At 38.2% G+C, this 22,987-nt stretch overlaps 1 protein-coding gene across 26 annotated transcripts in view; it reads left to right on the top strand.

Moving 5' to 3' along the window:
• Positions 1 to 22,987, top strand: part of LOC127942690 (receptor-type tyrosine-protein phosphatase S) — a 184,686-nt gene that overhangs the window by 109,220 nt on the left and 52,479 nt on the right. For 10 of the 26 annotated variants that reach the window (XM_052538571.1, XM_052538577.1, XM_052538576.1 and 7 more), the window contains 5 exons: positions 4,640 to 4,657; positions 12,259 to 12,369; positions 14,368 to 14,379; positions 21,695 to 21,967; positions 22,114 to 22,695. In XM_052538571.1, coding sequence (XP_052394531.1) covers positions 4,640 to 4,657; positions 12,259 to 12,369; positions 14,368 to 14,379; positions 21,695 to 21,967; positions 22,114 to 22,695 — 996 coding nt within the window. The remainder of the gene's footprint in view (positions 1 to 4,639; positions 4,658 to 12,258; positions 12,370 to 14,367; positions 14,380 to 21,694; positions 21,968 to 22,113; positions 22,696 to 22,987) is intronic. The other 16 variants (XM_052538578.1, XM_052538581.1, XM_052538591.1 and 13 more) reach the window with 3 other exon arrangements.

Below are 22,987 nucleotides of genomic sequence, written 5' to 3'. Positions count from 1 at the left end.
TATTTCAGCTCAGAAAAGCAAATGAAAATAAAAGAGATGAAGAGAAAAGAGAAACTATATATAAAATTCTCATTATCATAATGTGAAAAAACTCTATTTAAATTAATTATCTAAAGATAATACAATTAACCATCGTATAATGTTATTAACCATTATGTAAAATTCCATAAGTGTTCTTTTTAAATGTATTAAATTCATTTGAATTATTAATATTGTTATTTTACATGTAATCTTCATTGAGAATAATTTTGATAATAAGAATTTGGAGATGGAGTGGTACTAAATTCCCTCTTTATTCAAATTGTATTTAGATTTTATTTAGATTTTTGCAAATGTAGAAACCTAGAAATGTTCTTGACAGGTCTCTAATATCATTAAACCTACTCATAAAATGGCCTAAAATCTGTCCTACAAAGGGATCTTCCCTACTTAACTCTATTGATTTCAGGGTATATGCGACTGCTGTGAGCCGGACCCTAAAATGTGCTGTTTTGTTCTTCTTTTCTGCTTCTTTTTCTGTTTTTTTTTTATCATTTCCAGAAGCGATTGGTAAGTGTCTCAGTGAGTGCGCAGGCTTCTTCGTGTCCCTGAAGCAGATGGCATTTTAACTTGATTTTAAAATGCATGTCTTACCCTCTCCTTTCCCTTTAACGTCTGTCTGTACCCTCCGTATTTCTTTTACTTCTCCTCGCCCACTAACATGAAACGTTTCCCATTTTCTCTCCAGCTTTGGAGGATGACACACTGCAGAAATCGTGCGTGTTTATGTGTGTGTGTTCTCCATTCACACGCAGCTCTTTAGTTCTCCAGAGATTCGGCTCTCACCGGCCACAAATATTCGGGAGCTTATAAAACAGAAGAATAACAGATTAGGATTTCAGAAGCTCCGGCCAAGCGGTTGCGGTTGCGTTGTTGACCGCCGGACACACCCTCGCTCCGCGTGCCACCGAGAGCTCGCTCGGCTCCGTCTCAATAACATATTTATCATCCGAGCAGGAACCGTTGGGGCCTTGGAGCCTGACGGCCCAAGCAGCTGAAAGCAGACTTCACCTGAGCGACTCGTGAGATGGATGTGTTTCCACGTCCTGAGAAGTCAACATGAAGCGCTTTCAGAAGCTTCTGTAATGTGACGCCTTTGGAAGTCTACACTCTCAGAGAAAAAGGTACAAAAGAAAGGTACCTAAAGTGTACTTATTAGTACCTAAAAGGTACAAAAGAGTCCCTTTTGAAAAGGTAATGCCCCAGCTTTTGTACCTTTTTTTTCCGAGAGTGTACTTTCCAAAGGCATCTGCTAACATGTTACAAAGGCTTTTACTTATTTACAGTAATTATATATTCATAATAATGATGATATTATAAATTGAAGTGTGTTTTTTTGGTATGGAGATGTGCATTAAAGACGTAAAAGCATTGGGTTTTGTTTTCATGTGGACTCGGTTGTAGATCACGAGTGCTGTTGAACTCTTTGAGCGAGTGATGGGATGTTTGCTCGATCCTCCGTCCTGAAGGGATTTACGCTGATGAGAAACAGGCCTGTATCCGTCGACGGCGGCCAAACCTCCTGCGCAGCTGTTTGCATCTCGGTCCTGAAGAGAACCTGATCTCTTGAGTTTCAGAGCCAGAGTCATTTTCTTGAGAAGAAAAGCAGCTCTGATTCTTTAGGACCGTGTGTCAGTTGTAGGTGGAAAGGTGAAGCTCTTTCGTGACTTGAGTTTGTCTGCACTGGAAGTCAATGCTCACTTATACACACCATTTGATGACTCCAGAAATGGTTGCAGAATCTGTGAAAATGTGAATAATTTTAACAAAATAAGAGAGTTCATACAAAATGCATGTTAGTTATTATTAAATACTGTCCTGAGTAAGATATTTTACATAAAAGATGTTTACATATAGTTCACAAGACTAGCTGAAATTATTAAAATAACGCCGTTCAAAAGTTTGTGAACCCTTGGTTCTTAATACAGTGTTTGGTTCCTCAGATGATCCTCGACTGTCTTTCTGTTTTGTGATGGTTGTGCATGAGTCCCTTGTTTGTTCTGAACAGTTAAACTGAGCAGCGTTCTTCAGAAACATCTTTAAGGTCCTGCAGATTCTTCAGTTTTCCAGCATCTTTGCATATTTGAACCCTTTCCAGCAGTGACTTTATGATTCTGAGATCCATCTTTTCAAACTGAGGACATTTGAGGGACTCAAACACAACTATTAAAAAAGATTCAAACATTCACTGATGCTCCAGAAGGAAACAAGATGCATTAAGAGCTGGGGGTGAATACTTTTGAACACAATGACGATTTTCCTATTTTGTGTGTCATTTATTAATATATTGTGAATATTAATTTATTAATCATTAGTTGTATATTATAAATAATATAAATACATTTAAATATTTAACTAAAAATAATGACTTACACATTTATGTATGCGATTAACTGCTATTTTAATTATATCATTTAATGTAAATTGTATCTGTAGATCAATAACGATATTTAAATTAATAAACTATGTATCGAAGCACATAGTTGTCAGATCAATTATAAAATTAAGATTTAATGTTATTAATTATTAATTTTATATTTTAAAAAATAATGTTATTATAAAATACACGTTTTACTTATTAATATGATCAGTATTAATGCTATATTATAAACACAGATATAAATTAGAAAATTAAATTTGTACTAATAATTAAGACACTTATATTAGTATTATTAATTAGATAAATTATATTATTATTTTATTTGATAAAAATGAAATAATAAAGTACACTTCCAGTGTAGATGTTGATTCACGTTGCTTTGGTTGTCGTTCACGTCGATCACGAGTGATCATTGTGATATTTTTTTGTAAATTTTTTAACTTAATTTTAACTTTTAACATTACTTTTAACTTTAAAAAACGTTTAACTTTTTTATTATATTGATATAATGATCATGTGATCATGAGACTGCCGTTTCCATCTCTACCCGCGTTTTTGATCATTTATAAAGCTTTTTTTAATGCACATCTAATTTCTCAGTCACCGTCTGTCAGATTTGGTGCTGATGGGACATCTGTGCCTCCGATGAGCCGTTTTTAAGGTCACCGCGGCCTAAACGTGTGGCGTGGAGCCCGAACTCGCTCTGAGCCATGCAGATGGATGAAGACGCGGCCAGATTGTCTTATTAATCGCGCTTTTTCTTTTGCCCGAGAAAGTCTGGGGGCTTCTTGCAGTCACGACTTCATGTGTGACATTTGTGTGTTTGCGAACCTCTAACCTTTAACCTAACCTCACCTAACCACTTCTTTCCACACCTTAACCGTGACTTTGTGTCTAGCGGGAACAAAACAAGCTAATTCTGCTGCCCTGATACTAACGAAACACTGACAATCCCCTCCTCAGCTCCTAAAATAATCACAAACTACTCTAAGTGAGGAATCTTCTGCCTGCTCGTTCACACACACATGTGCAGCCACGTAAAAATCAACTCCAATTATACAAATTTCATTATGTGCTATGTGAATTAATAATTGACTTTAATTATTGTAATGATCAGTTATATCCAAATGTTTATTAATTATTTATTAGTATATAATTTATGCAGTTTATTATTATTATTATTATTATAGATATTGCAGATTTGAGATTTTGTAAGTAAATATATATATATTTTTATTATTATTTAAAATAGTTTTTACTGTATTTATTATAAAAAGGAAATGTTAATATAATAAATCAATAGATAATATAATATAGTCCGTATAAAAACTAGATTAAACCTCTTTTAATTAAAATTCTGTTTATTGTATTTTGTTTGTCATGGCACAGAATTTTTTTATTCTATTTAAATGTATTTTAAATAATTTATATTGTAAATTAATTTTAATTTATCATTTATGAAGGGTAATTATAACTATTATAAATATAGTTTGTTTTTCCTTTGTAGAAAATTAAATAAATTAATGTATAATGTATTTTAATTAAATTTGACATATTATTATTTATATAATAAACATATCAAATGTTATATTTAATAACCATTTTAAAATTGTGTATTGAAATATTTATATTATTTATATAATTTTTATATTATACCATTTATATATTTTATTTGTATAATTAATATTATTAATTAATATATTTTCATATAGTATAAGTTTTAATACATCTGTTATTATAGAAATACTATTTTTCTTTGCTGTGAAGCCTAGCAAAAACAAAAACAAAATAATAATTAAAAAAATACCTTTAATAATGTGCACATTAATATGAATTCAACATTTACATTTGTATACTTATTTTCTATTATTTATTAATATTTATTGTCAGTTTGTCAATTAATCAATTTATTCTATTTATAAACAATGAACTGCCTTTAAAGATTGTCATGAAGAAAATAATATTATTATTATTATATTTCTTTAGCGTCATTAAACTTTTACAGACTGAATATATGGTTAGTAAGCATATAGGAAGTAGAAATAGTAAAAGAAAGAAGAGGCTCCACGTGCGTCCAGCACTGGAAGGTCTTTAAACTTTCCTAAAGTTGTGATGATGATCTTAAACTAAACTAAAACAGCACATGAGGAGAATCATAACCTGGGCTGACATTAACCATCCACTAAACTGATGTGTGTTTCGTTTTGTGTCTTTTTCCAGAGAGTACTCCCATCCGAGGTAAGACATCACTATAAAACACAATTAACCTTAACCTAACACTAACTCCTGACTCCAGACGAGCTCAGACGGGACGGCTGTCCTCCTCCTCCTCCTCTTCTTTCATCCTGTGTCAGTGTGTGTGTGTGTGTGTGTGTTTAATGTCAGTGTTGGGAGTCAGACAGGTGTCGGGTTCTTGTGTACCTTCGTCTGAGGCATTTGCGCTTGCCACACGATTCACGCTAATGAGGACGCTGGGTAAATGTAACGCTGCTTTCCTTTCAGTCCTGATCTCATCTCCAGCGGTCCGCTCCAATCCCAACTCTGACGATACACAGACGCTAGCAATAGTTGATCAGATTGGCTTTTCTAACACAGATGTGCGGTTCGGAGGAGATATCAGGACTGATGTTCGGAGGAGTCGCTCCTGATCTAGATCCATGTTCATTTCATTAAATCTGAAGACTGTGTGATGTCTCTAACTCGAGTAAAGTGCTTTTATTCACAGCGAGCAGGTAGGTACACATCAACCATATGATTTTACATTCATATACGGGGTAAACAAAGGGTTAACAGCTGCACTTAAACTGTAATAACAATTTTGCACTGCTTTAAATATATATATATATTTTTTTCAGATGTTGGTCAATTTTGTATGTTTACAGGTGCATAAATTGCTAAAGATTGTTTACATTAGTTTAAATTAATTTATGTAGTTTGCAATATCATAAACATTGCGATGTTTCACTATTTAATATGAACTACAATATCATTGGATTGTGAGATGGATGGATGGATGGATGGATGGATGGATGGATGGATGGATGGATGGATGGATGGATGGACAGATAGATGGACGGATGCATAGATAGATGGAAAGACAGACAGACAGATAGATGGATTGATGGACGGAAAGACAGACAGATAGACAGATAGACAGACAGACAGATAGATAGAAGGATAGATAGATAGATAGATAGATAGAAGGATAGATAGATAGATAGATAGATAGATAGATAGATAGATAGATAGATAGAAGGATAGATAGATAGATAGATAGATAGATAGATAGATAGATAGAAGGATAGATGGATGGATGGATAGATAGACGGACAGACGGATGGATGGATAGATAGATGGATGGATGGTCAGACAGACGGATCGATAGATTGACAGACAGAAAGATAGATATACGGATGGATGGATGGATAGATGGATGGATGGATGGATGGATGGATGGATAGATAGATAGATTGACAGACAGAAAGATAGATAGATAGATAGATAGACGGACAGACGGATGGATGGATGGATGGATAGATAGATAGATGGACGGATTCATAGATAGATGGAAAGACAGACAGATAGATGGATTGATGGACGGAAAGACAGACAGATGGACAGATAGATAGATAGATAGATAGATAGATAGATAGATAGATAGATAGATAGATAGATAGATAGATAGATAGATAGATAGAAGGATAGATGGAAAGATAGAAGGATAGATGGAAAGATAGAAGGATAGATAGATAGATGGATAGATGGAAAGATAGAAGGATAGATGGAAAGATAGAAGGATAGATAGATAGATGGATGCATGGACAGACAGACAGATAGATAGATAGATAGATAGATAGATAGATAGATAGATAGATAGATGGATGGATGGATGGATGGATGGATGGATGGACGGACAAACAGATAGATAGATTAATAGATGGATAGATAGATGGATGGATGGATGGATGGATAGATAGATAGACGGACAGACGGATGAATGGATGGATGGATAGATAGATGGATGGATGGTCAGACAGACGGAAAGATAGATAGATAGATAGATGGATGGATGGATGGATGGATAGATAGACGGACAGACGGATGGATGGATAGATAGATGGATGGATGGTCAGACAGACGGATAGATAGATTGACAGACAGAAAGATAGATATACGGATGGATGGATGGATGGATGGATGGATGGATAGATGGATGGATGGATGGATAGATAGATAGATTGACAGACAGATAGATAGATAGATAGATAGATAGATAGATAGATAGATAGATAGATAGACGGACAGACGGACGGACGGATGGATGGATGGATGGATGGATGGATGGATGGATGGATGGATGGATGGATGGATGGATAGATGGATGGATGGATGGATGGACAGACAGATAGATTGACAGACAGAAAGATAGATATACGGATGGATGGATGGATGGATGGACTAAAAGTTGGATGGATGGATGGACGGACGCTTGGACGGATGGATGGATGGATGGATGGATGATGGATGGATAGATAGATAGATGGACGGATGGACAGACAGATAGATAGATAGATAGATAGATGGATGGACGGACAGATAGATGGATGGATGGATGGACGGACGCTTGGACGGATGGATGGATAGATAATTTATTATTGGCCACAGCTAGTAAAGTATCCAGCATAAAAGCTCTTTCATAGATTACACACTTCAACAAGAATATTTATAATGCAAAACCAGCATATTAATCATTTTGCTGCTCGCTAAACTGAACGTGACTTATAACGCAGCATTTGCATAATGGGATTAGTGATCCAGGACAGAGCTCTCGGGCAGCTTCTGCAAACTCAGGCCCAGTCTGGGCTCAATGTGCCGGAGCAGGACAGTTACGCCCCGCTTTCAGGCTCCGAAACCAACCGAAATTACAGCACGCCATCACTGATTGGTTAGCCACTCGGTTGTGTGTTTGCATGCATCACGTAAACGTGGTCTTAACTCATGCCAGTTTGAGTTTTGACCTGTGCACCTCTAAATGACAGTCAGTGCGGCCCGTACGACGTGTGCTCGCGTCATTGGCGTCTTTATGCGAGTGCTACAGGCTAACAGATGGAAGCTGATAACAATTGCATTACATATCACCCCCGTGATGATGCTCTCACATTTAATGACCTTGGTGTGTGTCAGGACACAAACACACTCGTCCCACAGTCATTGCACACCAGCTTTTTAAAGAAAAAGCATTTTTAGCATATTTTTTCACATACTCTTTTTTGCAAATATTTAGAGGTTTATTTTACATAAAATATGAATAAGAAATCTAGGAGAGGGCCAGTTTAGAATAAAAAAAACTCTTTTTGATTTCTACACGTTATATAGCATATGCTTTCAGATTTAGTTTAAACAGTAAATTATAAGTATTTTACTTGATTTCGAGTTAGATAAAAGTCCTTGAAGCAACACTGCATTAGATACTTAGGCTTGTTTTCATAAATTATATCTTGCTTATAAGTATATTAAATGTATAAAAACATTCCTTAATGTTTTACGCAGTGTTATTTCTGAAGTTTTTCAGTTTTGGGGTATTTTTAGATATTTTAACTTAAACTTTTCTATGCTTTAATAAAATTGTTATTTGGACGTCTTTAATTCAGTTTCAATGGAGATTGTAATAACTTTTGCCGGATTAATAAATAAAAATTTTGAAAAAAGTTTTAGACCATAAACACACAAAACAAGATGAAAGTAGTTGAAGTAACACTGCATAATTTTTTTATAAATTATATATTGGTTATATGTGTATTAAATCCGAAAACATCCCGTTTAAATTTTTAGACAATGCAACTGATAAATTTGTCGAAATACAAATTTTGGGCATTATAGTTATAAAATAAAACGGTTACTTGGGCATATTTAATTCAGTTTTATTTGAGATTGTCTTAACTTTAAGTGGATTGATCGATAAATAAGTCAAGATAAAGAGGAAGTTGCAAAATTAATTGAATTATTTTCATATTGCATTGTGGGATTCAGTATATCATCGATTGTGCTGTGCAAATCTAGCAGTTGATTCTACAAACAACGCCCAGGCATTGCCTACTAATTGAATTACACAAATTGGACTCTAGATGCAGGAAAAAGTGTGTGTGTGCTAAAGATGGTTGGTTGAGAGCAGTTACTGAGCCGTCACATGCACACGGCTCTAATAGACAGCTGCATGGAAGCGTGGTCACGGATCACGGCTCCCCTCGACTCCACACCTGGCTGCCAAGCTCCACGCCCCAGCAGAGCTGCCTCCTGACACAGCCTCCGCTTAACAGACAGCCCAGCCTGTTCTCCCTCATGAACCGGGATTGGATGGATGACAAGAGATGACAAGACTTCATCTCCCGAGGTTATCGCTAAACCCTGAACCGGTCACAGGTCAATGGCTATCCCGTGTCCGTCAGTCACAAGAACACGCCAACTCCGGCTGTTCGTGACAAAAACACTTAATAGCCAGTTTAAAGGACACAGGTCATACTGACACTGAAGCAGTGGAGAATTCCCCAAAAATAGCTTTTGGGTTTGCCGGCAGAGTGTAATTAACAGAAGTCCGACAGTAGGCCTGTAGAGCTTGAGAGATTTCCACAGATTCACAACCACTGTCAATCACCAAGACCTTGTGTGTTGGTTCATTAAATTCTTGTATGATTGTAATAATATGGCTTCAACAACAAACTCCACCAAATTCTAAAAAAGTACGCCCCCCCTGGATTTTCCTAATTGTCAGTCAGCTTGCACACACAGAAAAAGCATTTGAATCTGTTAATGTGTTCGTTATTGTTCAGCTTCAGATAATAATTCATTGCTAGAGGGCTCATGTCAGCTAGCTGGTTGTGTCTCGGCACAGATATTTAGAAAATGACTTCCACTTGCCTTTTATCATAAAGGGTATTGTGCGGCGTTATGACTCTTTGAGCGCTAGCGCTGCTGCTAACGGAGGGCTACACCAGCAGCCTCAAACACACCATGGGCACGATGGATAATGGAAATTCAACATGTAATTATACGTAACAGATAATAATTGAAAACATTCACGAGCTAAGCAAAAGGGAGCTTTGAGGGAAGAGTGAGGGGATCAAAGACATGTTGTTCAGTTTCCGACATGTTAAATGTAGTCAGGGAATGGTTTTGTTGTTGTTGTTGTTGTTAAATACTCCTCTTGCTTAGTTAGCTAGTGACTGTTTAGCTGAAAAGCACAAAATGGGGCGCACAGCAAGTCTAGGAAAGTAAGAGAGAATGTAGACACCTTAATAAGGTTTATATGCACCAATGAGAAGTAAAGATAAATAAATTGATAGATTTGAGAAAGACTAAAGTAGAAACAGTGTCGTTCCCTCCCTCCCTCAGTGATCTTATCTGAACCCAAGCGGAAACAGGGGAGGGGGGGTTAACACAGCTGCAAATATGTAATGAAGTCAGTGGGGAATCGTCAATCGGATGAATAGCAAGCAGGAGTACCCAAAATAGTCCAGTTCATGCAGGAAGGAGCCCTGAGAAAATTTGCTTGCTTTGGAGCCGCTGGGAATTAATTTGAATTTAATGAATTTGGATATGCTATGTTCCTTGCTAAGATTTCCTCAATGGCATTCCTCAATCATTAGTTAGCTGTTCATAGAAAAGGGCATCACAAGAGTTACAACCCAACGAAAGACGGGGGGGAATTCAGAGCTCCCCAAGAGCTTGGCACACCACTGTGGCATGGTTTATTTATCAGCCCCTGCTCCAAAAACATTACAATTCCTGCCTGTTTTCTGCAGTCCGACGCTACAGAATTGACGGGAGAAGGAGCTCGCACGCCCAGTGGAGATTTCCACCAGATTTTCCGTCAGCGTCACGTAGCACAGGTTGCACGCGAGCGATTCTCTTTCGGCTGCGCACCTGAGGAGACTTTAGAATGCTCTCCAAGCCCACCTGCTGTCGGCCGGCCGCCCGCTGCGCCAATGTGCACATCAAACGATCCGTGTACCAGCACACACACTTCAGAAACTACCTTCCATATTTGTCTCTCCCTGCCACGCCTCTAAACTCCCTGATCCCATCATGCTGTTGATCTGCCGCGAGCAGGTGTGAGTCATCGACCCAGAAGCCAGAATCTCATCGGCTCACAGAATGTTCCACAGGATGCAGACTGTGTGCTTAAACCACAGCGTGTGAGTCCCTGCTGTTGATGTCCCGTCGCCGCATGAGGCAGTAGCCGAAGGTTGACGTCTTCGTTCAACCAGAATGCACGTCTCTTAGGTTGTGTGGACCGCATTGATGCTACATGTCGAAAAGCAGTGGTAGTACTCGAAGACAGATAAAGAAGAGTTGGGGTGGGTAAAGCACAAGTGGTTACAGAAAGTTCTTGGCTACAGAGGAAAGCTGTTAACATTCCTAGTCATCCAGTATTACATTTAGGCCTAAATTCTGCCATTTTTGCTTCAAGGGAACTCTGTAGTTGCAAATGCATCAGCAGCAGACTGGAAACCACATGAAAAGCCCTTAAAACAATTTATCACATTTTGTATAATATAATGAAAATGTTGCTTGTCTAAAACGTTTTCAGAGGCAGTCAGAATACCACTTATTAAGTTTGAACTGGGATGGTAGGGTTTAGTGATTTAGCCTCCGAAAAATGTATCCCTGTTGGTAACAACAGAAATTTGATTTGCAAAAATCATGCTTTTTTATCGACGGTTTTTAAAAGTAAGGTGATAAATGCAGTCGTGGCTAACTGAATCCAACCACCTATGTTGATGATGCCTATGTATGATCCAACCCCTCAAAACAAATTAGCACATATAGTAAAATAAAATGTTTTCACAGGCAGTCAAAATACCTTTTATGAAGTTTGAACTAGGGGGTTGGATTCGGTGATTTAGCCTAAAAAAATTAGCCACTGTTAATAACTACAGAATTTTGGCGGCAAAAAAAAAACTAAACTAATTGACAGCCCTCAAAAGTACAGGAGGGGGCTATGCTACTCATTGAATCCAAACCCTTTTTCAAACCCTTAAGGCCTGTAACCCTAGTCTTTACCATGAGTAAGACTTTTAGCATGTCTTCAGGTTATTCCTGGTGAAGTTGCACCATTCGTTTCATTGAATAAGAATTTGTATGCTAAGTGGAGCCTGATATAAACTTCTCAAACTGCATATGTTTCGGCATCGGTGAAAATAACCTTGGTTTCAGCCCTGGGGCCGAATATGGAGGAATATCTAGTGTTTATCATGTACGGCCAATAGCCATTCTCAGTCCCGCAGTAGTATCCAGAGTATTACTACAGCTCTTGGGGGACCGACAGGAATAATTCATGCCCTGGGATTCAAGTGTTGTGCTAAGCTTCAGCCCTTAGCAGCACATTTCGACATCACAGCTCACTCTTTACCCTCACCAACCTTCCTCCCATTGGGAACGACAGCGGTTTATCTCCTTCGACTCCACACCCTGATACTTCCCGGCACACTGAATGATGCGATCCAGCACTCCTGCGAACACCACAACATTGCTGCTAGTTCTTTTCCATTTGAGTTTGATGGGATGCATTCAGACATATTTAGATCAGTCTAATGTTTTTTGCCTTGAGTGTGGAACTGCTCAGATTCAACACAGTGAGTTAGCGTTAAAAGCCGAAGTTGGCTTTCCAACAGGAAAGGCCTTTGAGCAATTTATGAGGATACGATGCTGCACCAAACATACAAAATTAAATGGTTTCTGACAGTCTTGTACCTTTCAAACCTCTAATAGTTTGCTGTCTTTTCCCTCTTTCTGTCTTTCATCCCTTTCTTTGGGGGTGTATTTTTTTTTTTCTCTCCCAGGTGCGTTGCAGATAGAAAACACTGAGGAAACCGACCAGGGAAAGTACGAGTGTGTGGCGTCTAACGTAGAAGGCGTCCGATACTCTTCCTCTGCCAACCTGTATGTGCGAGGTAGGGAGAAACCTGGCTGTGGAGCCCATCGAAAACAACCAATTCGAGACGCACGACTGGTCACATGACCTGTTGTATTTAAACTAATAAGAATCTTTACACTTAAGCACATATTGCAGTAACAAAATAGGCACAATTTCGATACTTAATGGGTAGTTTTCTGTCTTCTTTTTGACGTGAGGAAAGTTGGGTCGTACAGGTATGATGTCTAATCAAATTTTCAGGTTGAAGAGGATGATGGTAAGTCTTGATTTTGATTGGCCAATGTTCTAAACCAATCAAAATGCTAATCTTATTTCATCAACAAAGGTAAAAAGGTAAATGTTGCGAGGTGAACAATATGCATGTTGCTAATCACAAGTGTATACATTAAAAATGTAACAGGCTAACAAGTAATTGCTAAATCTAAATAATTAACAGTCTGTCTTGGTTTAAAGGTTATTAATATAATGAACCATCTGAGACTGTTTTAAGGCAGTGCATTAGCACAGACGACTCTTGATGCTAACCTTAAGAGGAGTTGAATCTCCAGGTTGATGACTTTAATAAATCGAGGCAGATGCATTTTGCGCATGTATTATTTATTTAATGCATATTAAAAAAGACAGCGTGTGTGATGGGTTTCACCCGCTGTGTACCAAGTAACTTTGTTCTGGATAAATTATTCACTGGCCATTATAAAATGGGTCAGAGAGTTGTCTTTTCATTATTATAGTTATTATTGTTCTCCCACTTGAAAAGATGCAGACGCTTCATCTCAAAACGACGGGTACATTTTCAACGAAAATTCGGTCTTTTCCTCATGTCGACCCAAGCCTGTCTCAATATCTTTCTTCAGTAGAATACAAATGATGATATTTCAGCATTAGATTTTATTTACCTTCATTGAATGGACAAAAAATATCTTCTTTTGTGTTCTACAGAAGAAAAAATAAAAGTTTGGATCGACATTAGAGGAAATTATTAAATGCATAGTTGTGGCTTTAAAAAAACTATATTTTATCGTGATTAGCATAAATGATAAATGATTGACTATTGGTGTGTTCAATTAGTTATCACCTGTTTATTAAAGAAACAAGCCACAAGAGGCCTTACTTTTGGGCTTATTATACCTTATGTCATCTCTTAACCATGGTTAAGTCAGAGTAAAACTATGACTTTATGTGGATTATTGCTATTTTACTCTGTTTTGAAATATTTTAGTCATTCAGTTTTTTATAAGACCTTAAACAGTGTTGGATGTGCAGTAACATTTGATCTGATATCTAGTGACATTTCAGTAATTGGCCGACTGGAGATTTCCGAAATCCATTCAAATTACCGCAACGATAATTAATTCAACATAGGTATGCTAATTTCTTACTGATTATGCGCATACTGCATTAAGACAGTATCCCGTCTCCTTTTGTTTTGTTTTCAAAGCTTGGTAATTGAGTACAATCAAATGTTTTCTGTTCTTGAGTTAACAGCACTTGAAATTAGCAGCTACGATGAAGGAAACAACCCGCCCATTTATACGAGCAAAGCTGCATTTACGTGTCGCATAATATCACAATGCTTTTAGAATCGGTTGTTTCGATTGTAGCTGCTAACTTTAATGCTAATTATCTGTTTTTTTATTTGAATGGTCGATTTGATTTGGTTTGAACTTAGGGTTGTTTCATTGATTTCTGTTTCTGTCTTTGTTTCTGTAATTAAAGCCGCAGAGGCAGTTCTTCAGGTGGCTTAAGACCTTGTAATTTTACATTGTTATAGCATGCTTGAATTGACTTCAGTGGGCGAACGCAACCACTGGAGTAAATCAAACTGTGTGGGTCAAAGCAGGTTAACGCGGCAGACATGTCGCGTGTCACGCAAGAAATAATCAGGCGACATCAGTCAGAGAAATGTAGCAGCTAAAAGCCTTGAGGTGGCCTTTTTTACTCTCTCTGTGTTTCCCCTATTTTTCTCTTCTCCTCATGTCATTGTGTTCTGCATCAACCCCTTTACATCCCTCAGAGCTTCGAGAAGGTTGGTGTGTTTTTTCTTTTTTCACTTTTTTTAACCCACATTAAAAACGCAAAATCAACATGTATTAAACCTTACCCTTGACTGATCTATTGGAAGGATCATTGGCAGTTTCATAATTTAAAATTGAGCTACTAAATAAATTCTGAAATATTTTATTTAATTGCATAAACTAGTTGTAACTGACCCGTTAATTTGGGTTCGTTTTCCTTTTTACGTTTAAGTTTGCATTGTGGGGCCTTTTCTCGTTTGCATCTTTCAGTATTGCTTTTGCCCAAAGAAAATGCTTATGCTGTCATGGAAATGTTGCATTTGAAAGTAAACCACTGATGCATGATGGGAGAATGTAACTGCGCTTGCATGCCTCGAGACGCAACTCCTTTGGCTGTCGTGCTTTGTTGCATTCCTGTGTTTTCATGAGGTTTATTATTTTCTTTGTTTTTGTCCAAAACAGCAGTTTGAGCCTTTGTTGGCGACTCATTTAGTCCGTTCCTTGTGTTGTGGTGTTGATGTGCACCCTTAGTTTTCTTCTTTCTGTTCTAGTTTCTGGTCTGTTAGATGTGGTTTGTGTTTGTGTCGTCTCTTGTAGGCTGTTTCTACAGACAGTTTTCCTACCATCTTCTCAATTACAAAGCCGTTCTTGCACACAAAAGCTTGCAAATTCACTTCTTCTAATTAGTTTTTTGTGCCACATGGATCATTGGCAGATATAATGATCTCTGTACTTCACGCGGCCCCCCAACCCCACCAGAAAACAGGCTTTATTTCACAGATGCAAAAAGCTAGCAATATTTCCTTGTGATGACTGACTGCCTCTTGCCCTTTCGCAGTCCGCAGGCTCAATCAAATCAGGATTTATCATCCACTCGAGTCCTCGTTGCCAGCGTACATCTGAAGCACTCCTTACATCACCACAATGTGCCGTATTAAAACCCCCAAATTGGACCAGAACAAAAAGCTGGTGCTTTGTTTGCGAGTCTCTCGATGCAAATCCTTTGCTAATGCAGCTGATTGTAGTAATTGCACGCCTGTTTCATATGCATATCGAAGTCCCATCTGCCTTTGGCTTGTAGGTAATTTAGCTTTACCTGTTGGTTGCAAAAACTAATACAATATATATATATAACTCATTTTTACATTTACATTTTGTAATCATAAAACATAAAAAATTTGATTAGATTTATGCTTAACTGCAAAAGACAATTTTCCACACAAAAAAAACAACGTAAAACAAATAAAAAATAAAATAATAAGTAAATAAATAAATTCACATTTAAAACAAGTATAATTAGAGTACAACATTTTGTGTGTCGTCAATTTTAATAATTTTTATATTTTACCTACACATATGGTCACATGTGTTGCAGATAGGATTAAATATCTCGTCATCAAATGCTGTTAACATCTTTGTAAAAAAAAAAATTTTTTTGTAGCTATACAATGATGAATAATGCGGAAAGCTTGCATTTAGTCAGACAAGTTTGTCCAATCGTGCGGATGGCTAACTCTCGACTGATATCTCATCGCTCTCCCCAGTGTAGTGATGTTTCAGATGGCCGTTTGTCTGTCCGTCAGGGATAATGATATGGAACAGGAGCCTCTGCTTCACTTGGCTAATGCTAACGTGTTGCCGGCTATCTTGAGATGTCTTAGACTAAATGGCTCTCTGAATAATTCAGTTTTTACAGACACTGTGTTGTTGGGAGGAGCGAGACGCCACATGAATTGAGGGTATAAATAATGAAGTGTGCTTTGCCGCTACTCTGTCTCTCAGGGTCTGGCATTTATTGACAGAGCTTTATTTTTCATATCCGGCTGTTCCCACTGTGATATCTGTGCCCCTTTTACCCTGATAGCTGGTTACTGCTGCCTAGCCTGTAGGTAGTGTAACAGAATGAACATCTTAGCTTTCCCTAGCTGCTCGTTAATCGGACTGAACAGTTAGCAAAAACAAAAATACATTTTAAATATTAAAGAAATGTTGTAGCAGTGAAATGAGACTAGCAAAACATTTTCTGTAGAAATTTTCCATTTTCACTGTGAATATTCACAAGTTAGAGTGTGTTAGTCATTAGCAAAACTGATCAGAATTGCTTGTTTTGAAACAACTTAACATTTTTCTTAAAAAAAAAATTGGCTAGCCACTCACAATTCTCTCGATATTTTTTGACTAGGTCTTCTTGTTAGCTGTCTACCTCGGGTGTGGAAGTTAATTGCATCTGTCTGGCAAAATCCCCCTCTTGAGCCTAGACTTATCTAGTTTCTTCTTCTTTGCTCTGATTTAATAACCAAAATTATGATTCTTCTTGTTACAACGAAGTCTCTAATCTTTCATTCTTGCCGCCTGACAGTGAAGCTCTCAACTGTTCTTCCATTCAACTCCACATAATGCCAAAATGTTAAGGATTCAAGATCCCAGAATGTTTCCAGAGCATGATTAATAGTAATTAGTCCCCAAGACAAGGAAAGCGAGACCTCACAGATACACTCCGAGATGCTGGAAGACTGAGCTGTACAAAATGCCATGTTAAATGCTGTGAGGATGTTTGGTGCATGCGCACGTAGATGCATGTGAACCCCACTGCTACCACTTTGGGTTGTGTTTTATGTCCTTGCATGCTGTTTTGGTGTACAAATAGAAATGCAAGCTAGATCACACCCTCTACTTGTCAGAACAAAGGCAAGTCCATCTAACTTTGATCCAAAAGTGTCGTAAAGGGGTAGGTTTTTTTGCCAAATCTAAAATGCAGTTCAGCCTCAGATTTTCACTAAATGCTATTCATGCATTGACCAGAAAATCAGGAGGTAGTGTTTTACAAATGCTCCATTTTTCATTATTAGAACTAGTCCGGACCCCAACTGAGGCTGCTTTTCATTGCAGCAGCAGAGGTGTGTGTGTTAATAATACAGGGAACCCCTACTGTCTGCATACAAATGGTATCTCTACCTTCAAGCGAAAGGGATTATTGCAGGTTTTGGACATCAAACAGGGTGTAATCTCAGCTTCAAGGTGACATTAAAGGCTGCACTTTATTTTGGCTTTCCTTCCTACCTTCATTTTGGGGCTGGACAGACTGTCTCACCAAAATGGCCATGATTGTCCACCTTCGAGGAGTGAGGCACTCTTTGGCCTTTTTATTTTGTCTTTCTCTGTCCATTTTAAGACCTCTTGAGTTGTCTATCTCTCCACATTGGGCTTGAAATGGGATTTCGTCTCTGGACCTCAAAGAGATTTCTCTCGGCCTGCTGGGCTCCTGGTCATAGTGAATGAGGAGCATGTCCATCCAATTGGACTGTTCTATATTCCTCTGAATATCACAGCAGAGAGCACCATTGCACATCAAACGTCAGGATTTGAGCTATAGGGCCATGTGTCAGGACTTAGATAAAGCCCAGAATGGATTCATGCAGTTGCATTTCAAAGGCAGATGCATCGATAGCGGGTAGCCATAAATGTGGACATGCATCCGAGAAACATTAGACCCGCTTATCATTCCCCCTTTTGCCGCAGTTTATTTGTGCACGATGCTTTGCTGCCTGTGACTTTGAAGTTGCCAGGCTCCTCACAGTCTTTTCAGATGGTTGTCCCATTTCGAAAATGACCCGATTGAGTCTGAATTTTGATTATAATCGGGAACGTTCAAGTTCAGATTGAGCATGCAACAATAGGATGAATGATTCACAAGGTGAAAGGCAACTACCTTAGCAATTGGTCAAACCAAATTTGAACATAGGAAAACGAACATCCGTTTTTAGCCTCTTGCTGACTTGATTAAAGAATGGCCAAATGTTGCATCACCCATTTTCAGGCCCACACGCAAAATGTGCCAGCAGAACTCAAATATATAATGTGTATTTATTTAATAAATTGGATTATTTAACATATTTACCACATTTTACCATATTTATTTCTGTAAAATAAGTTCCGGAAATGCAAAAGCATTGGCAAATTACGTCTGGGCCTTTCCATCATTAATCTAGACCAGAAGAATCACACTCGTCTTGTCATTGTCACGTTGCACTGTGTTCTGTCATTGTTAAAACACACCTGCACTGTGATTATCTCTGTGTGCTGTGTCAAAGTCACCAATTTCCGACATTTCAGTTGTGTGGATTCCTTAAAATGTTGCACTTGGGGAGGGTTGCATGCCTCAAATATGTGTTGACTGTAGCTGTAGGCCTTTGTGATAGTTTGACACCATTCCTGCAATCATAGTCATGCATGCACATTGTGATTTCTGGGCTGCCCTCTCACTTTTGTTGAACATTTGTTCAGTATGCATTTATATGGGGGGTGGTCGTTTCAGCGTCATTGTTTATTTGAATGTTGTTTTTGTTTTCTAAAAAAATCAAGAAGTATTTTTCCATAATTAAAGGAGTGATCCAGGTTCAGTGCAAAATGGAGCTCTATTGCACTTGTGGCGTAATGTTGATTACCACAGAAAATAGCCATTTTGGCCACGCTTTTAATTTTTTTTATAAAAAAAAATTTTTTTTGGTTTTCATTTTTTTATGGAAGTCATCATTATATCTCCACATGCTATGGATAGAGCTTGACTTCAGATGAACCTGGAAATTTCCTAGATATAAAATGCTAACTTTTTAATTTAAATTAGTTTTAAAAATCAGTATCAAAATAGATAAATGTATTAACATGTGTTAAAAATATTATAAGTATTATACTTTTACAAACTAATGACAAAGTTAACTTGATCTTGTTTTAGATTGAGTTACAATGTGATTTTCACTCACTGGACACCAACCGAGGTCATCCATCATACTGACTCTCTGAAACTGAATATATTCATCTTTAATTATTGCTGTAAGGTATAGATACATAATTTACAATGTAAAGCTAGAGCCTGTTGTCTTGACTATAACAGTTTTCTAAATTGAATAGTACTTGGTAATGTTTATTTTCAAAAGGCAACTTTCAAGCTAGATTTAAACCCACTGAACTTTCGATGGCGTTTACTTGCAAATTCAAGATTTAAAGCTCTTTGGCTGCTGTTGTCCGAGGCGATGGTGAGAGGTTATTCCTGTATTCCAAGCCCATTGTGTGAGAAGTCAAACCAACATGCTTTTACTCCATTTGGCCCAGGATTACAGTGTCCTCTTTGCCTCAATCCCCACCTCTCACTCGTGTTATTTCCCTTCTGTCTCTGTCCCACTTGTACGTCCACAAATTTGTCCTTCCAGTCTGTCCGGCCCCCGTCTGCTGTCTTGCAGCCTCGGTCTTGTTCTGCCTTGCGGCCCGTCTCTACCAGTTGTTCCTGTCCTCGTTTTGTCTATATGGAGTAGTAAAAAAATTAATTTGAATTAGTTTTTTTTTCTTTCTTTCTGAGCTAGCCCCAGCACCCATTGCTGTCCCTCTGTCTTTCCTTTATCCTCTTGCAAAATGTAAATGAGGCATGACCCCCTCACCACCCACCAACGCCATCTTAGGACACACCTAGCACCACACTACTTCCTGTTTCATTGTCATTTAAGCCAGTTGCCTGGATGATTCTTTGGGGAAACTATCTATAAAGTTTGGCACAATTAAAAATGTTACATTTAACAAGTAGCACGTCTTTAACCTGAATGCTATTGCTTTATTTCTAGTATCTGTATTATAATTGTAAGTCTATTCCAAAACCTTGTAAGATAACTAACTAGATGTATAAACATACACCTAACACCCAGTGTTTTATAAGCTCTTTATGAAGATATCATATATTTTGGCTAAGTGATAAGAATTTAATGCATCCTTTTGGTAAAGGGTCAAAGAATCCACCAAAAGTTCAAAAGTGGGAAGTTTATGGAATAATACCATTCAAGATGTTTTAGTCTAATTAAGATAGTGATTTTTTACCCAATATTTGCATCAGAACTAGAAAAAGTTGTGAAATATTTGTGTATTTAGACAGTTCCCTTAGAAGGTAACTGCCTAGCCAGCTTTTGTAACAGAGTCTGTATTTTAGAGTCATTTAAGTTTCCATTTTTTCTTGAAAAGACTTTTCAACAACTCATGTCAAAATAGCAAGGTTACCAAGAATGAACATGCCAGACAGGCTATGAAAAAAGCTCAACCTGGCCAACTCCATCTCTGCCATAACTCATATCCAACCCTTTCCCCCAACAGATCCTTCATCTTTTCTCTCGTGTGTAGGTTTGGCATCTCAGTAGTTGAGGTGCATCGCTGTTATCATCGTAGCCTAGCATCTGTATCAGTCATGTGACCTTATTTAGTCAATTTCCTTTTTGTTTTTTGATGTGTATGATAGTTACTAGAGTTGAACTGAAAGCCACTTATTGACTGAATCCAGAATTTCCACAATAAATTTTGTTAGGTCTAGCCAGGACCGCAATGTGACAATACGATCCTGTCACATTACGTCATATTGGCTGGAGACGATAAAAAGCCTTTCTCTGCATTGAAGTGGGTTCCCCTCCCCCTGCCTCGTTCCTTTTCCCAACCCTTCCCTTTCTTGCTCTTTTGCACATTCTATTCTCTTATATCTCCTTTATTTCCTCTCCAGTTGTCTTTTGTCCGGGCATGCTAGCGACCCTTCAGTTATATTCCTCAATGCATTTGATCTCAAATTCTTCTCTCTGGTTTTATTGTTCCCATTTACTCTTTGGTTGACCTCTACCTATTTCTGCATGATGTCTGTGAAAATGACAGCTGCATCTATCAATGGAAGCGTGTCAGATCTTTAAAAGGCTTTGTCAAGTTGATCTATTCTCAACCACAAAAATCTGATTAAGGTTTCTCATCTTTAGTCTCTCTTGGAGGGACTCAACATTACTAGTGCATGTATGTACAGATATGTACGTACAGTTTTTTATATGTAAGGTTTAAAAAAAAAAAAAAAACGTTCTTTACGCCATTCTGTACTCTTAGAGTATTTTCTGTTCACACTGTAAACCTTTTCTGCTTTTTAACAATAATGCATGCTTTTCATTTACTTTACTGTAGTTAAAAGCCACATAGAAATCAAATTTTAAAGATGAGAAACTCATAATAGATTTTTGTGCAATTAATTGTGCTGTGATGGGTCAAATATTGGTCAATGGAACCTTGTTGTTATGAACTTGTTTCTGTAATGTCAATCTTTATTGTTGGTGAAGAAGTTCGGTTAATTTAGTTACTTTTAATTATTTTAATTTGTATAAATCCAAATGTTTGTGAAGTTTTAGTCTGTTGTTTTTAATAATTTGCTGTCCTCTCTTTAGACAACATCATGTAAGTTCTAAAGAAAGGCTCATTTTCATCTGCGTGTCGTTACCTTTCTCTTTCTCTTTTTCTTGTTGCCAATTCCTCCGCCCTTTGCAGTTCGTCGCGTGCCCCCACGTTTCTCCATCCTGCCTCCCACCGCGCAAGAGATCATGCCAGGGGGTAGTGTTAACATCACCTGCGTCGCCGTTGGCTCGCCCATGCCTTACGTCAAGTGGATGCTTAACTCTGAGGACCTGACTCCCGAGGATGAGATGCCAGTGGGCAGGAACGTTCTGGAGTTAAACTCTGTCCGTGAATCGGCCAACTATACGTGCGTGGCCATGAGCAGCCTGGGCATCATCGAGGCTAATTCCCAAATCATTGTCAAATGTAAGAATCTACGGACTTCTACAAGGTCACTCAAAGGTCCTCTGGTCAAAAGATATTAAAGATAAGCCAAAGAAAGTATTTCAAATGATGTCTAGTCCCAGTATTGAATGTTTACATCTATGTTATTTTCTTATCCTGCCCTGCAGCCTTGCCGAAACCTCCAGGTACTCCTGTTGTAACCGAAACTACTGCCACAAGTATCACCATCACCTGGGACAGTGGCAACCCTGAGCCCGTCTCCCATTACATCATCCAGTATCGCGCCAAATCTCCCGAGAGCAAGTTTGAGACCGTGGACTCCATCACCACCACTCGCTACAGCATTGGAGGACTTTCTCCGAACACTGATTACGAGATTCGGGTGTCAGCCTACAACACCATTGGCCAAGGCCCACCCAGTGAACCCGTTGAAGCTAGGACTGGGGAGCAAGCTCCCGCTAGCCCACCACGCAATATCCAAGCCCGTATCATCTCCCAGAACACCATGATGGTACGCTGGGATGAACCCGAGGAGCCCAATGGACAGATAAAGGGTTATCGGGTCTACTACACCATGGATCCATCTCAGCCCATGAACATGTGGCACATCCATAATGTACAGGACAGCGTGATCACCACCATTCAGAGTCTGGTGGCCACTGAGACCTACACCATCAGAGTGCTGGCCTTCACGTCCGTAGGAGACGGACCTTTCTCGGATCCCATTCACGTCAAAGTTCTTCAAGGAGGTTAGTTTGTCCATTGAGTGTTTATTTTCCGTGTTGGGTGAGCAAAAGATGTAGCATGGTGAGTGTCGCAATTGAAGTATACTTGTTGCTTATATTGCTAATCGGGTGATCTAATAATGCAGCAAATTGAATTTAGAGATTGATAAAGTCAGTTTTCAGTGTTCGGTGGGCTAACAATGTAGCAAAGTTAGCTTGGTGATTGAAAAATGTATTTTCATGTTTGGTGCGCTAATGATGCAGCAAAGTAAGTTTCGTAATTGGAAATGTACATTGTTTGTATTAGTTGAGCTAA

This window comes from Carassius gibelio, chromosome A22 (assembly GCF_023724105.1).
Source record: "Carassius gibelio isolate Cgi1373 ecotype wild population from Czech Republic chromosome A22, carGib1.2-hapl.c, whole genome shotgun sequence".
Lineage (NCBI taxonomy): Eukaryota > Metazoa > Chordata > Actinopteri > Cypriniformes > Cyprinidae > Carassius > Carassius gibelio.
Note: the sequence above shows the minus strand (reverse complement) of the source record. Positions and strands in the feature narration are given on the sequence as shown.